Raw genomic sequence first — 16,394 nt, forward strand, 5'->3', positions numbered from 1 at the left:
AANAAAAAAAAATAAATATATATATATATATATCAGTCCGGATCAGAGGAGGACGTCCGCACTTTAAGTGCGGACGTCCTCTTTAGTAACACCTCCGTATATATATATATATATACACTACACACACACACGAAAACGATAGAGAGCACACGTCCGCACTGTCTTAAAGTGCGCACGTCCCTCCGGACGGCGCACCTCCACCCCAGTGGACTCCGCTGAATTCTAGTGGGAGATCGACTTTATTTGAAGTTTTGGGTGATCTCGCCGGAAAACTGGAATTCGGTGGACTCGCCGGGGAGGTAAAGTGATCGGGAACGCTGCTGGAGTCCGCTGGGGTGGAGGCGGCGCCGGACAATGGCAAACGGAGGGACGTGCGCAATTTAAGGACAGTGCGGACATGCGCTCCACATCCGGCCTCATATATATATATATATTTATGCCTTATCTATTGGGAACATAATGTCTGCCTTCTGAAGAAGTAGGTACAATAAGCCTAAATGTCAACTTATAGAGGTTGTTCATAATATTATATTCTGCCGTCTTGTCACTCTCACTACATTAGCTTTGCATAATTATATACTATTGTTACTTCTACCTTTAGCTTGTCATGGTATTCATATTTCTATAAATGCATTTGTCCTCCTTTTCTTTGTTTTTCTAATACCGTCTGTAGTGCTTAATACGTGCGTGACATTAGAAATGTGTCTATCTTGATGTTTTCCTACATTAGTAATTATTTACCTTTTCTATCTATTTAGTTTTGATTCTCACAACTTTTGATTCTGGCAGAGTTAAAGAATTCTATTACTTTTTCACAGTAGTGCATTATACCATTCTTGCAATGGTATAATTTATGGATAGGTGTTAGAGATCCAATTTTAGAATTCACAGTTCCAACTGGTTTTATTTATTTTCTCAACTTTAATTGCTTTATGTTACTAATTCGCTTCTTTCTTCCACGTGGCTCTAGATGCTCATATCTTATAAGGTGGAAAAGCTTGTAATAGCTGCCATTCCAGATTTGGTGGGGACATGGACAGGGGGTTTTGGGTTTATACCTGTGGAAGATGGAGAAAAGCAAAGCTTGAACAAGATCAATTTGATGGTTTTTCCTGGAACAGTTTTACTCAAGAAGCCATTATGTGAAAATAAAACAGCATATAGACATCCTGGTAAAGTCTTTTTCCCCTCTTTTTATACCTTGGATTTTTATCCGTTCATCAGAGAATTTGATTCATGGTCAACACAGGAACATGTGATACATCATCCTTGGAAATGGAAGGATCAAGAAAAGAACGTCCCATGGTTGAGTTTGTGCACTCTGATGATATTTCTTGTGGAAACAAAACTGGGGCTGAAGCAGGAATTGAATTTGTAGAAGGTACTAATTTACAAGAAGCTGCTGATGGTAGTAAATTATTTATAACTGATGACACTGGGAAATCAGAAGAAGGAAAGAACCAATCAACTAAAGTAGGTATTCAATCCAGAGAGACCATTGTTGGGTTTGTACAGCAACATGTTGTCCAGTGTTCTGCTAGTAGAAATGATGCTGGAATGGAAATGAAAAGCAAGAAGTCGCTGAAATCTAAATCTTATGTGGAAATTGGTATTGAGGCTGTAAAACAATTGGATGGAATATGTCATGCTGACATAGTTGCTAATGCTGTTAGACTTGAAGTAGAGAATCTCCAGGGATTTGAACCTGTACAGGAGTCGGAAATCTGTTGCCAGATTGCAGTAGGCAATGAGTCAGACTCTAGACAGATGACTGGCAAGGATTTGCTGGAATCTGAAGTTGGCAATGAAACAGAAGATAGAGTTTCTGACAGCAATAATGTGCAAGCAGGCGAAGCCAAAGTATGTCATTTGCATGAGCAATTTTCAAAGCTGTCTTTTGAAGAACCAGCTTCAGCAGTAGAAAATAGGCAGCTGGAAAAAGCTACTAATGTTGAATCCTTAGAAATGTATGATGATGAAACACAGCTTTCTCTGGACGAACAATCACAGAAATGATGCGAGGTGGAAATAAAATGAGTTAATTAGAAGAATATGCCTCTTATCATGGTGATATATATTTACTTTTCGAAAGTGTCTGCAGACAAAAATGAAAACACGAATACTGATGGATCATGGTAAAATTTCTAAGAAGAAAGGGATAGGGTAGTAGAGACCTTGATGCTTGTGTAACATGCCAGATTGCCAGTTGTTTGGGAATCGATTTTGATAGATTGGAGCAACCCTGCATCTTCCAACTTTCATGAGTTCTAGGCTACTAGCAACCTAAGAAAGATTCAGCACACAATATTCCAACTTCTTTCGGCATTCTCTACATCACCGTTAAGAGATGTAGACTGGCACAAATAGTGAATCCGAACAGTCCCGTTTTGCTTAAACCCTAGCTCACCTTCTTTTATGCCTAGATCAACATCTAAAAGAAGCGTACAAGTAATCAAATATAACAAAGTTTAGGTGTTTGGTAGCATTTTCGTAACTATATTCTCAGCTTCCCATGCCAAACTACCGCAACCATTTTCAGATTTGGAAAAAATACAATCTTGTTTCTATTCTTCAAAATCGCTCACGAAACATGCTAATTTTTTACCGACTAATCTTTCAAAGCAATGCTGTCACCTTGCTTCGTGATTCTAACTCAAGCTGAGGGTCTCCTACCTTCAAACTCGATTACTAGGCCACTTGCAGTTTGTTAAGTCAATCAAAATCTATGGATTTTCAGTCGAATTAAAAAAAATAACAAAAAGATAATATATAATGTGGGGCTCATCAGAATATAGTTTAAATTTCTAATTTTCAGATTTCGGAGGCAGCAGCTCTCGCTCTCTATCTCTTCTCCGCTTGCTGCTCCGATCCTCTCCACCTCCACCAAACCCTAGATTACTCCATCTAGGGTTTCCCCCTCCGTACGATGCCTTCCTCCCCCAAGTTCTTCCACGCGCGCCACCCCCCCTCCGGCCGCCGATCAACGGTCCTGATCATCTCCTTCTGCCTCGTCTTCGGCCTCTCCGGCTTCATCTTCGGCCTCGTCGCGCTCCGCAGCAGCCACTACAAGTGCATCACAAGCCAGTCCAGATCGGTGCGCGTCGTCTGGGAGCGAATCGGCACCACCAGAAGCACCGAAAACGGCCTCGTTTTGAGCGACGGAGATGTAAGCGCCCAGCGGCATAAGGTCATGGGCTTCGTAGGGATTCAGACCGGGTTCGGATCCGTCGGCAGGAGAGAGTCGCTCCGGAAGACTTGGATGCCGTCCGATGCTCAGGGCCTTCAACGGTACCGATTTCGCCACATGGCTTCAGTTTATCTGATTCAAATTTGATCAATTAATCACATTGCTTAGGTTTAGTAACTCGAAAGAGAAGAAATGAAGAAGCTTTCATAATTTGATTGATTGGGATTTTGTGTTGATTTTAGTAGAAGTTGATTGCAGATTGGAAGAAGCTACTGGTTTGGCTTTTAGGTTTATCATTGGTAAGAGCAAGGATAAAGCTAAGATGTTGGAACTGGGGAAGGAAGTGGCGCGATACGACGATTTCCTGCTGTTGGATATTGAAGAGGAGTACAGTAAGCTCCCCTACAAAACGTTAGTTCTGAAGGGATTGTGTTGTACATTTTGTGTGTTTGGTTTATTATTACTGCGAATTGTGAGCTTAAAGTGTTTGTGTTACAGATTGGCTTTCTTCAAAGCTGCCTATGCCCTTTTTGATTCCGACTTCTATGTCAAAGCTGATGACGATATTTACTTAAGGCCAGGTGACTTGATTTCTAAACCTTAGATTTTCCTTGTTTAGTGTATACTGGAAATCTGATAAGTTGTTTCGTTCGGAGATTTATTTGCAGTAATGCAATCTGTTTTTGTTAACATTGTCAGATCGCCTTTCGACGCTCTTGGCAAAAGAGCGTTCTCATTCTCAGACTTACCTTGGATGCATGAAAAAAGGCCCAGTCTTTACAGACCCAAAGCTTAAATGGTTAGTTTTGTTTGGAATTGTTTTATTTTTGAAATCATTTTGGGGAAATGTGATAAGGTCCATTTCTACCACATACATGCCACGTGAAAGGGTTTACTGATCCCCTGAATTTTTTTTTTTTTCCTGTAGCATTGTTATCTGAATCATCTAATATATCAAAATTATGTCAGGTATGAGCCACTAGGGTATTTGCTGGGGAGTGAATACTTTTTCCATGCTTATGGTCCACTGTATGCTCTTTCTGCCGATGTTGTTGCAAGTTTGGTTGCTCTTAGGAATAACAGGCAAGTTTATTATCACAACATAACCTACGTTTGCAGGGACCTCTCTAGTGTATTATTGTTCCCAGCATTCCAAGCATTATATTATGTATTTCAAATTTAGCTTAGTTATGTGCAGTTAATTGTTGGTTTCCATCTTAGCATCTATATGGGGCAGAAAGACTGATAGTGTGGCATTTTTTGCTTCTGCTTTGGCTCCTTTACTTATAATATAACTATTGAGGGAGTAGTGTGATAGCTAAGATGAGTATATGAGGGATTTCAAAGCTGAGACAAGCCCTTTTACCTAACTAGGGGAAGGAGGGGGTGCTGGTATTGCTTTATGGCTGTGTTTGGTTTGTGAAGTTTTAGTCATTGTGTAGGACATTTAGGTATCAGATATGTCTTGAAACATCTGTCAGGGGAATGCTCTAAGGTCTTATTTCAGTTGTAATTCTAAAGTAATTGAATGTGTCCGTTCTTTCGTCTTCTTCTTTTTTTTCTTTTTTTCTTTTTTTTGTTGTTGAAAAGAAACAGCTTTTATTAAACAGATAGAATGTACAAGGAGGCGGACAAATCCACTTTAGATAGCTAAAGAGGGCAGCTAGGGACAGAGGCTTAGCAGCCCATCTTATAATGCTAACTCAAACTCAAAGCTTAGGGGTTTAGGGCTTATATTACAACTGCTTGCCAGTTAAGAATAATGGAAGAAAGAGTATAATCCCTAAAAGAAGCCCATAATGATGCCCAAAACTTATAATCTTTTATAAGGGTTTAGGGTCCTTCTCCACCTCTGCATAGGTTTCAAATAATCTTTTATTTCTTTCCATCCGCACCACCCAAATTACAGCTAGCACCCCGCAACCCCAAAGTATTCTGGCCTTCTTCCCTTTACCAAAAGCTGAAGTATTTTCCTTTAGTAAGTTTAGTAAGTCACTCCTCTCTAATGGATCTATCCAGTCCACTCTTGCCTCCCTAAATAACTTCTTCCATAATTAAGTCACTCCTCCCTAATGAATGTGTCTTCATTGATCGTCTATTCTCTCATTATTCAAAGTAATAAAGTCTTGTTTCTATGAAAGAATTTTAAAAAAATTAAAAAAAGAGTTGAATATGTACAGCCTGTGTAAGAAATGATCACAGCATCATGGGCCATATGCTATTATGCTTCAATTATGGAGGATTCTCTTACTTTCCTGAAATTGAACCTTAGACTTAATCACTGCATTATCACTTTAGCTAAGGACACGCCCAGGTGGTTGAACATGTCCGGCATTGTTTGCCACCATTAGTTGATTTAGTTTTCGAGAAGATTTATCCTTGGCAACAGCTTGATATCTACCATCAACTAATTGTATACATGAAGAGTTTGGAGTGTAATGTTTCAATTCATATTTGTGCAGTATAAAAAATAAAAATTAACAAGTTGCTCATATTATTATTACTTTTTCTTAGCACAATGGGAATGCCGTGTTTCTTTTTAGGAATATGGATTGCAACAAATCAAGATGATATGTGCTTAAATGACACTTCTTGACTAATTATACCCCATGTTTAATGTGCCTCTTGTCTATAATGACAGTTTTCGGATGTTTAGCAATGAGGATGTCACAATTGGTGCGTGGATGCTCGCAATGAACGTCAACCATGAGAACAACCAAGCACTATGCTCACCAGAATGTACATCATCATCTATTGCTGTTTGGGATATTCCTAAGTGCTCAGGTTGGTAATTCTTCTCGCTTCAATAACAATCAACTGCAAGCCATTTATCTTCTCCTGTTCTTTTTCCTGTGTTTGCTCTTTTCCTTTTCTGTCGGTTATGTAAGTCTGTAGATATTGTTTAATTAGTACATATCAAGCGTTGAAAGTAGACCATTTGTTAAAGTATGTTTGATATGAATATGGGGATGCCAAAAGTATCTATCTTATGCAGAGATACCTTAATAGACACAAATATGTGCTAGAAGATACATATTCTTTATGTTCAGCTCCTGGAGTTGATTAAAAATAATGAATAGTTACAGCAACCGACGGGCAAAAAACAAAAACCATTTCATAACGCTACGAATGATTCAAATTTGTTTTGAAAAATAATGTATAGCAGAAAATAAATCGATGCATGAAAATTTAAGACTTCAAAACTTTCAGGGATCCACATTGACGTACCCAGTTACATGCATCATTGAATAACTTTATCATCATGTAGTTCCAATGAGAAATGGAAAACTGAATGTAGTTAATCATTGATCCGTTTTTTCCTCGTGAGTTCTTATGCATCATTGAATTATACAGGATATTTGGCTTTGCATCTTTATGTGGAGAAATGGACGTTATTTCTTATTTGTCACTGTTAATGCAGGGCTCTGCAATCCGGAAAAGAAACTGTTAGAACTACATCAAATGGACAGCTGTACAAAAAGTCCAACGATGGAATCTGATGAGGATTAGCAGTCTTGGACCTTTTTGCTCATTCAGGAGTTAATTTTGGTATATGCCCATCCCCATAATTGCATGATGAGTTTGTTGTTTTGAGTTTGTCCTATAGTTGGATTGGCCACACGGTACGATGAAAAAAAATATAAAAATTTATAGTCCTTCTGTTTAGGGTGATGGATATAAAGAGAGGAAAGTGTGGAAAAGGGCAGGGGTCACAGTTGCAGGATTTTAGGAACACAAGTAGTTAGTGTTGTAATGCAATCATTCATCTTAATTTTTTAAATCAAATATCATTCTTTCTTATTTGTGTCAACATGTGAAAAAGTTCTCTGAATATTGCTTTTCTTTTTGGATGAGTTATGTTTATGTGACTGCCTACTTCAATTTTACTCACCTGTACTCATGGTCGTACACATGACAGTTCTACGAAAATTGAAAAGCTGGTGGAAGAGCTTAACATCATTGTGATAATGTGATGGATAGGAATCCTAATCTTGATTCACCTTGCAAGGAATATAATTTTTTAGGACGACTCAGTTTGCTAAGACAAATACACATGAAGACTATTATTAGTCACTTTAGCTGATAAAATAGTCACAGACAGAGCAATGAAAGTTTCTGAAAGGGAACGAACTTTTGAGGGCATCAAATGTTGAACCGTCTTGAGTTTCTGGAGGGATATACAGCTACTGGTTTTGAATGGCAATTTCTTCTGTGTCGTCCCTCTATGTTCTTTATATCGATCAGTTCTAACTTTCTTTAGGGAGTTTTTGCACACCGTCAACTTTAACATTGGAGCTTGCCAACTCAATGTTCAAGCAGGAAATCAAGACCTCATCAGGCTGCACTCAAGGACCGGAAAATACACAGTAGCCTGACTGGGTGAGCCTACTGATCTAAATTCGAAGTACATTTTGGACCTGTATAGATCAAACTTACTTGCCATTCAAAGCTTTGGTTAGGATGGCCTCAGTGTTTACTCCTCTTCCGCCTTGACGCCGTCCTACTGTAACCCTATCACAATGCACATACATCGCAAGTTTATGATTCGTCTTGTATGAACCAGGTAAAGATTTCCTGTAGTTTTTCTTAGTGACATCATTCCATGAATTGTTGTAAGAGTTTATAGTCACCAAATTTTCTTCTCTTTCTTTTTACATAATGTACTTGTTTTGGGTAATGAAATTATGCATGATCGATCTATGAGCATACCAGAAGCCAGGATTCATCATTCATTAATTTATGTCCTCGCTCATTCTTCTACATAAATAACAGAAAAAACCATGAATGCCTTTGATCTTATTGTTAAACAGCGACAAGCGTTGTCCATGGATCATCCTTATATCGATAAGATTCTAATTAAACCACGTTTAAGGTGTTGAGTTTTAATCATAAAAGGTCTCGGTATAATTATGAATGATTCACTCACATATAAGTTATATTTTATTTGTTACTTTTCTAACATGAGATCTCTCCGGCACTCATCCCCTGCTTGGCTGCTTGACACCTTGATTAGGCTTTTCTATTCTTCGCAGAGAAAACGAAATGCTTTCGCTAGCTAGCCGGACTAGTGGGGCCTATCTGGAGACATACTGAAAACCATGCCTTTCAAACCCCGTCTTCAAAATCAAAAGAAAAATGGGAAGAAAGATTTCATTGCGGGCGGAGAAGAGCAGACGTGGGGACTCGGGTCGGGGCGCAGCGTAACTAAGAGAGCCATTCCATTTAGGGGAAGTTTCCTTTTTTTAATCGAGAGTAGTTTGGTGTGAGGCTACCCTTCTTAGTACAAGTTCTTCAAAAAAATCATCAAATTTCATGTGAACGAGAACAATGATTGTTGATTTATAGTCTGTCATTATCTCAAGTCTCTATTGCTGGTATGGGTGTCCATATTCTGGAGCTCTGCGTACTTCATCATTGCTTCCCAACTAGTATGCAACTATGCACCATGTAACACCTCCCCTCGACAAAGTTATACTAAACATTTGCTATGTTGGTATTGGTATGAAAGCTTTTCCTTGTCCCACTTAAAACATGGTCCAGTTGTTTAGCTTGTTTTCATTTAAAACTAGATCCAACTGTTTAACTTTGTATGCATTTTGTTTGATCTAAAAGACTAAAACCCAGATACTAAATTTGATAGGGTAGAGTTAAGATAAGCTGGTGGGATGAGCAATGATGGCATTTCAACCCAAATAATTGGAGCTTCATAACAAAGCTTGAACTGAATTTAAAATTGAGCAGTGAAGTTGAAGTTACTACATTGATTAAAAGCAGCTTCTGATATTATTGTTCTTGTTGTTGGTGATTGTTGAATCATTGATGCTTTGAGCCTTCGAGTGTTTGAGTATATATTAAGGTGCTAGAAGGGAACATGAGATGAGCTAGCTTCCTCCAAACTCCAACATAACTTGTACTATATGAATCGTATAGTGGTACCATTAGGATTCAAATTTGTAGTGTTTATTGATAAGACAAAAAATTATATTGAAGGTTTTTCTGTGCACCATCTTTGGGAGCAAAATGAAAAGAAAATAATGTGTGATTGAAAATAAGAAAGATATCGACACTTGAAAATTAGGCCAAATTTCTCAAGATTATTGTATATGACATATATATAGATGCCCAGAGGGAACAAACTATTAATTGAAACAAGGCTATATAGACATGAGATACATTTGTGGCTTGAAATGATGCTTACAAAATGTCTCAAAGCTTTGAAAACAGATGTCTCAAAGCTGCTTACAAAATATGGAAATGACATCCTAGAAGACCCCCTGCCTTGCCCTGTTCTAGGTGTCACCATTAAGTCGAATCGTGCACCTTGCCTTAAGACCATAACATGCACAGCACAACCCTGATTGAGCCCCAGAAGCAATTTTTCGCAACAAATTATCACCATTTTTTACATTGCCAAATTTCACAAACTGATCTCCAAATTGTATACCATCCTCCGCTGCTGGTGATGCATCAGCTATCTCATCAACCAATGCAAATGGTACACTCACTTCCATATCCATGGCATGTGAAGGAACATTGGTTGAAGATACAGATTCTCCAACATTGACAACTGAATCACCCTGACCATATGAAAATTTGGGGGATGATGAGTTTGGACCAAGCTTTGTTGAATGCAGAACTTGTATATTTCGGTCTAGTTTCTCCGTAATATCTTTATGATCATTTTTTCAGTTCAGCAAGACGACGTCGTTCAGTTCGCACAGTTAAAATGTCAATGTCCTCACGAGGAAACCCTTTAAAGTTAAGGAGGTTGCCGGAAAGCCCAGGGCCGGCAGGGTGAATAAGACTCTTGATGATGGCATTCATCTCCGCCTAGCTCTAAAGCACTTGTCTTCTCCATAACTAATGAAAGGGTGTTAACGTCTCCGCCTTCAGATTTGCTGCCATCATTTTCCTTTTCTCTAGGTAAATTGTTAAACGTCTTTCTTCTTCTTCTTCTTCTTCTTCTTCTTCAAGTCTCACTTCTTCTAAATGAGAGTTCGAAGAAGCAAATGTTGACATTGTAACACATAGAAGATTAGATTTAATTATAGTAATAATGGGATTCCAATTACAGTACAGTCAGTACTAATCAAGTAGTAATATATAGGATTCTCGTTCTAGTCCTAATTAATAAGATTATTGTCCTAGTCGTAATAGGATTCTCATTCTAGTAGTAATGGGACTATCATTGGTTGGGGTGTGACGCACTTACAAATTGCATTTCTCATGAGCGTTACCAAACAGTTTATCGTGACAAGTATTCTTTGTTTTTAGATATAGCAAACTAAAACTGATCATGATCGACTGATCCTGTATACTGGTATTTGTTCTGATCTACTGTTAGCTACTACAGTCGATCCAGCCACTAAGGTTATCATCTCTGGTGCCACACTCTCCACATAGAGTAGAAAGTGAAAAACCAGTAAACGAAATCAATAATAGGAACATGAACTATGAGTACCGCACCAAGTTCACTAGTCAGACCATGTTTTAAATGAACTAATGAACTGTATATTATTCCTAGCAAGACATCATTTAGTGGGATGAAGGATGATGATGGTCTAAAACTCTAAATTATACTATTTGCGAGCTTGATTTACTCACTGGCTTAGTTTATAATTATAATCAACCCATGCCAGTGCAGATTTGGATCTCATATATACAGTCTCCCCACTAAAAGGAAAATGAAGAAGCAACTAAACGAATTCATATATTTCCATAAAAAAGAAAACAAAACACAGGGTTGGAATCTGAGACCTTTATATATACGCAGCTTTACAAGATGTTCAAGTTTAATTTTTCCTCTTTCCAGAACATTATATAGTGGCCAATATAATTGGGATTCTCTTCTGGAGTCCCATGTACCAAATGGGCATCACGTGCCTTGCCCCTCTTCCTCTATTCCTCAATGAGTACATCACTTGTCTCTCACTTCCATAATGCTTATGCATATATCTCCAACTCTTCTGTTTTCAGCCCAGAATATTAATTTGATGAATGATATATACGCATTTCCTCATTGTTTCTGTATTTTTTTTTTCTTGAAGAGAATGAGAAAATGGGTGTTTTTGTTGAAATTGATTTATAAGTATTTGAAAGGGCTACAAATTAAGCTCTGAATAGCTGTTACATTAGTCATTATTTGCTAGCGCTACGTACTTCACACAAAAAACAAATTCAACGAATACCAATTAATTTCGATATTTAAATATTCGAGAACTCTATAAGATAACAGAGATAGCCTACTTATACATTGCCCTCATTTTGGAGGGTTATGGTAGCTAGATATATAGAACAAGAATCAAGAGAGAAATAGATAAGGAAATGGATGTATGTGAAATCCAATGTGTACAATATGAGGTTGAGGACAACTAAACAACCAAGCCAAGAGAGGGTAATTTATCAGTCCTTTTTCCCCATCGAACAGGAATCCAAAGTGAGCCCCCTTCTCAAGAGAGAACTTGAGGGAGGAGACAACAACAGAAACCAGTTGTAATGTGTACATTGTATATTTCAATTATATGCATGTGGTCTACTGGATTATGCTATAATTATCTAGGCAGCTTATGTACCCTCCAAACGCATCACTATCCAATGATGGATCATAGCTATCTTATCATCCAAGACCCCCATTCCAAAATAAACAGATAGAAACAAATTCAATAGCATATATTCCCTTGACCAAAAGGAAAACATTATCATATATTAAGGAAATATATATATATATATATATATATATAGACCCACAAAGGAATTTCCTTAATCAGTGATTAATATATGAAATCTGATTCCCTTTGGTGAGATTATGGAGTTCAGCTAACATGTTTTTGGAGATGAAGAAGGAGACTGCTCGTGGTCGATCGATTAACTGGATACGTTGGTCGGTGCCAGAATTTGGTTTGCGTCAAAATTTTCACAAGTTATTTACAACTTTTACAAAAGAATACTCATCACTTGTGTATGAAAATTGGTTTTTAGAACTTGTCACATGAACAACGTACTTGTTGGCCTTTAACCAAAAAGGAACAAATTATGGGTCCAATTCCAATTTCTATTGTACGTAGTTGCTCGTTTAGTACGTGAAGCATGTAATGAATTGTAATGGGATGTCAAAAGCCTCAGAGTGAGGAATATGTCTCACTTTCTTGGTGATCAATCTATGTCTGTGTATCTCATCCTTTTTTAAATGTGATCCGTACTCTTCCATCTCAGGAACATACATCTATGTCTCCAAGGAAAAAGGTACGTAATAGATTCTCATCACAAAATAGGCAAAGAAACAATCGTGCATTGTCAATCTTTTACCTATCTGGAGCTGGAGCAAACTCTAGTAGCTAGCATTCCAGCAATGCAAGATACAAAAGAAGGTAAAAATTATAGAGTAAAAGAGAACAACTGGGTCTTCTGGTGTATAGCTTCAAACACGATCATAGCAATGGCATTGACTCTGTAACAGTACCAGACTACCAGAGAGTATCATGACATTTGGTGCAGACCTAACTAAGCCATAGCTTAGCTTGAACTGTACAAGAGAGCCTAGCTAGCTAACTTCAAGAAAAATGGACAAGAGAAAACATGGCGATACCGAAGCAGAAAAGGATGGGAAAGAAGAGGAAGAGATCGAAATGGGGGTTTTTTCGAAAGAGCTTCTTGCATGCATGTTTTCCCTCTCCGGTTATCACATGGCTGTCAAGTGCCATTGCAGCTCTGTGACAATAAAACCCTAGCTAGCCACTGTCATATGCTTAGGGAATTAGGATTTTCTGCAAGGGTGTGAAACTGACAGCCCTTATTGGCTCTCTGCACTTGCCAGCTTCGTTTTACCACTTCGAAGCTAAGAGTTTGTTAGACTCTGCTTGCACCAAATTAAAAACTTTCTGGGTTTGTGGGTATCTGTTTGTGACGATGAGAACAAAGAAACAAAACTTATAGCTTAGAAAGGAAGGAGCTGGGAGTAAAAACAAACTTTGACTGGGCAGAAGAACTATCATAGTAATAGAGAGAGAGGACAAGAAATATATTCAAAGACTGAATCTAATTCACGAAAGGAAGTAAGATTGAATTCTACTGAATAACGAAGCTCTCTCTATATCTAGATCATTGTCATGTGATGAACATGGTAGTTCTGACTCCCATGATTAAAGGGTCTGCAAAATTTTAATCCTTCAAATTATTTGATGATGTATTCCGTACTCTCTTACACACACAGAGAGAGCGAAGTCCAAGACATTCTAGGTTTGCTGCTCTCTTTCTGTATTGAACTCCATGGCTACTCACATGGTTGTACTCGAACCTCTTGGCATGGAAATGGACACACCTAGCTACAAAAATTTCTATTTTTACAAATACCCGATATGAAACTCACACCTATATAGATAAGCAAACTGCGTAAATACTTTTATAAGAATTCTTCTGGAGTTCTGTGAGCAATTAGTTTGGAAGATTAACAAGACCTGGTCAATAATTAACAATCTCTTATTGGTACTTTGAAGAAGTCCTCAAAGTATATATTTATCTCTTACTTGTAATTTATATGCCTCTATGGGAACAAATCACTTGTCGTCTTGTCCCAAATTCTGTTGTATAAAAAGATGGTAAAGGGCGCTATATAACTTTAATTTATATATACTTTTTATTTAGATGAAACTTTAATTTATACTAAGAACAGGGGAACATGGAACTCTTAGTTTTCCAATTAGGTATCAAAAGCATTCACCTCAAACATTAATATTGTTGTGGCAACTTATAGTTTTAGTGATCAGAAGTTTAGACAGTAAAAATTAGAGTCATAGTGTTTTTAGGGCTAATATGATTGTCTTCAAGTTCTGTATCTTATTGTGCAAAGAAAGAAACAAAACATAAATGAAATGTACGCATTGCACACTTTTTTAACTAAGTTTTAAGTCAATTAGAGTCGTTCTGTTTTTACTAATTAGACATTCACAGTTTTCCCAATTTCTCTAGTTAGGCCAATATAGTGGGTTGGATATCTACAGTACTTATCATTCTAATTGGTACCATGCATATTAAGTTCTTAATTACCAGCTTCATTTCAAAATATGCATAGAATATATAATATATATATATATATATATATATATACAGTTGGATCACAGACGGACGTCCGTATTTATTCTTACCGTGCGGATTTCTACTTTAGACTTACTTTTCGTTCGAATTTTCACATCTTCGCTAAAGCACTCAAAACGGCGTTTTTCTGTTATAAACATGAACTATTCAAATTCGACAGAATTCAGTTCATCCATTGGTTTAATCGAGTTTGAGTGCCTTAATGATAACCAAATTGACTGAAATTTTACAGAGACGATCTACACGTTAGTACCTAAAGACTAGACGGTGGAAATATGAAAATTCGATCGAAAAATGAGTCTAAAGTGGAAATCCGCACCGTAAGAATAAATAAGGACATCCTTACCAGAGAATGACTGTATATATATATATATATACAGTTCCATTCCAAAGTGGGACACTGCTTTGAAATTAAAGTGTGGTGCTCCTCATTACACTTACTTTTAGGTCACATTTTCACACCTCCATCGTTCAGTGTCTAAAACATATTGTATAGATCATTCCTGCAAAGTTTATTTAATTTAGAGATCATTTGGGTACCGAATTGGATTAAATGAATCAATTGAATTTTTTTTTGTAAATCACATTTACGGAAGCTCAAATTATCTCCAAATTGGATGAAACTTTACAGGAATGATCTACACCCTATGTTGTAGACACTGAATGGTGGAGATGTGAAAATGTGACGAAAAGTGAGTGAAATGAGAAGCACCACACTTTAATTTCAAAGCGGTTCTAAAAGAAAACTAATATGTATATATGGACAAATTTCAGTTTACCCCTATCAACTTTTGGTCGATCATCATGTTAATCCATTTTCTTTCAGTTTCATCAAAAACACCCCTCGACTTCCAATTTTCATCAGTCGTGTCAAAACATCTGTTTTCTATCCAATTCTCCCGTCATGTGATGACTTGCATTAAGAAGAAAACCAAATTTGAAGTCGATTGGCCCACAGATTAAGGGCAAAATAGACAAATTGCATTTAATCCCATCAAAATCACTAAGGTTAGGGAGTTATGATGAGAACGGAGATGTGTATCGATATGTGGGGAAAATGGTCAAAAAGGTTATTTTTTCGGGATGTGACTTTCTTCTTAAAGCCATGTCATCACTTGACGGATGAATTGAATGGAGAACTGAGGTTTTGGACACGGTTGATGAAAATTAGGAGTCGATCGGTGTTTTTGATGAAATTGAAAGAAGAATGACTAACTGATCGATTTAAAGTTGATAGCGGTCAACTGAAATTAGTTCTATAAATATATACACACATATATATATACAGACACACACACACACAATTCATATCCAGAGTGAAGCTTCATTTTGAAATTAAAATGTGAAGTTTCTTATTTGACTCACTTTTCCATCATATTTCCACATCTTCACCGTTCAGTTTGCAGAACCTAATGCATAGATCACTTCTGCGAAGTTTCATTGATTTTGATGATTGTTTGAGTCTTCATAATCGTTATTTACATAAACAGTTCTGAATAGACATATTTATGGTCCATTCGTTGATTTAATCTAATTCGGTACTTTAACGATTACCAATTTGGATGAAACTTGGCAGAAGTGATCTATGCATTAAGTTCTACAAACTGAACATTGTAGATATGAAAATATGACTGAAAAGTGAGTCAAATAAGGAACTTCACACTTTAATTTCAAAGCAAAGTAAGCGAAGTTTTGCTCTAGATAGGAACTGATATATATATATATAGTCTGTTTCTGGTGCGGACGTCCGTACAGATTTTCACCGTTTCTCCACCATTCCAGCGCCGGCGACGCCGTTTCTTCTCCCCGGCGTGATCCCAGACCTCCCCCGACGGTGTTGGAATGAAAAAGAAGGCCGGAGAGATCGCGATCGGAGGTCCACCATGATCGGTCGTGAAGTTCTAAGTGAGATTGCTGCACAGACCTCCGATCGATCTCTCCGGCCTTCTTCTTCATTCCAACACTGTCGGGGGAGGTCTAGGATCACGCCGGGGAGAAGAAACTGCGTCGCCGGCGCTGGAACGGTGGAGAAACGGCAGAAATCCGTACCGGAAAACGGTGCGGACGTCCGCAGCAGAGACGGCCTATATATATATATATATATATATATATATAT

At 37.6% G+C, this 16,394-nt stretch overlaps 1 protein-coding gene and 1 pseudogene across 2 annotated transcripts in view; both read left to right on the plus strand.

The window, feature by feature from the left end:
• Positions 1 to 16,394, plus strand: part of LOC101292394 — a 1,325,780-nt pseudogene that overhangs the window by 849,577 nt on the left and 459,809 nt on the right. Inside the window, exons 149-150 of the transcript XR_184374.1 lie at positions 971 to 1,172; positions 1,250 to 1,967. The product of XR_184374.1 is annotated as an uncharacterized LOC101292394 (transcript). The remainder of the gene's footprint in view (positions 1 to 970; positions 1,173 to 1,249; positions 1,968 to 16,394) is intronic.
• LOC101293272 (probable beta-1,3-galactosyltransferase 14-like) lies at positions 2,585 to 7,013 on the plus strand. The gene is made up of 7 exons (XM_004294049.1): positions 2,585 to 3,288; positions 3,446 to 3,598; positions 3,686 to 3,768; positions 3,887 to 3,986; positions 4,157 to 4,270; positions 5,829 to 5,971; positions 6,609 to 7,013. The coding sequence occupies exons 1-7, from the start codon at positions 2,927 to 2,929 to the stop codon at positions 6,695 to 6,697; spliced, it is 1,044 nt and encodes a 347-aa protein (XP_004294097.1). The 5' UTR covers positions 2,585 to 2,926; the 3' UTR covers positions 6,698 to 7,013.

This window comes from Fragaria vesca, linkage group LG3, assembly GCF_000184155.1.
Source record: "Fragaria vesca subsp. vesca linkage group LG3, FraVesHawaii_1.0, whole genome shotgun sequence".
In the NCBI taxonomy this organism is placed as follows: domain Eukaryota; kingdom Viridiplantae; phylum Streptophyta; class Magnoliopsida; order Rosales; family Rosaceae; genus Fragaria; species Fragaria vesca.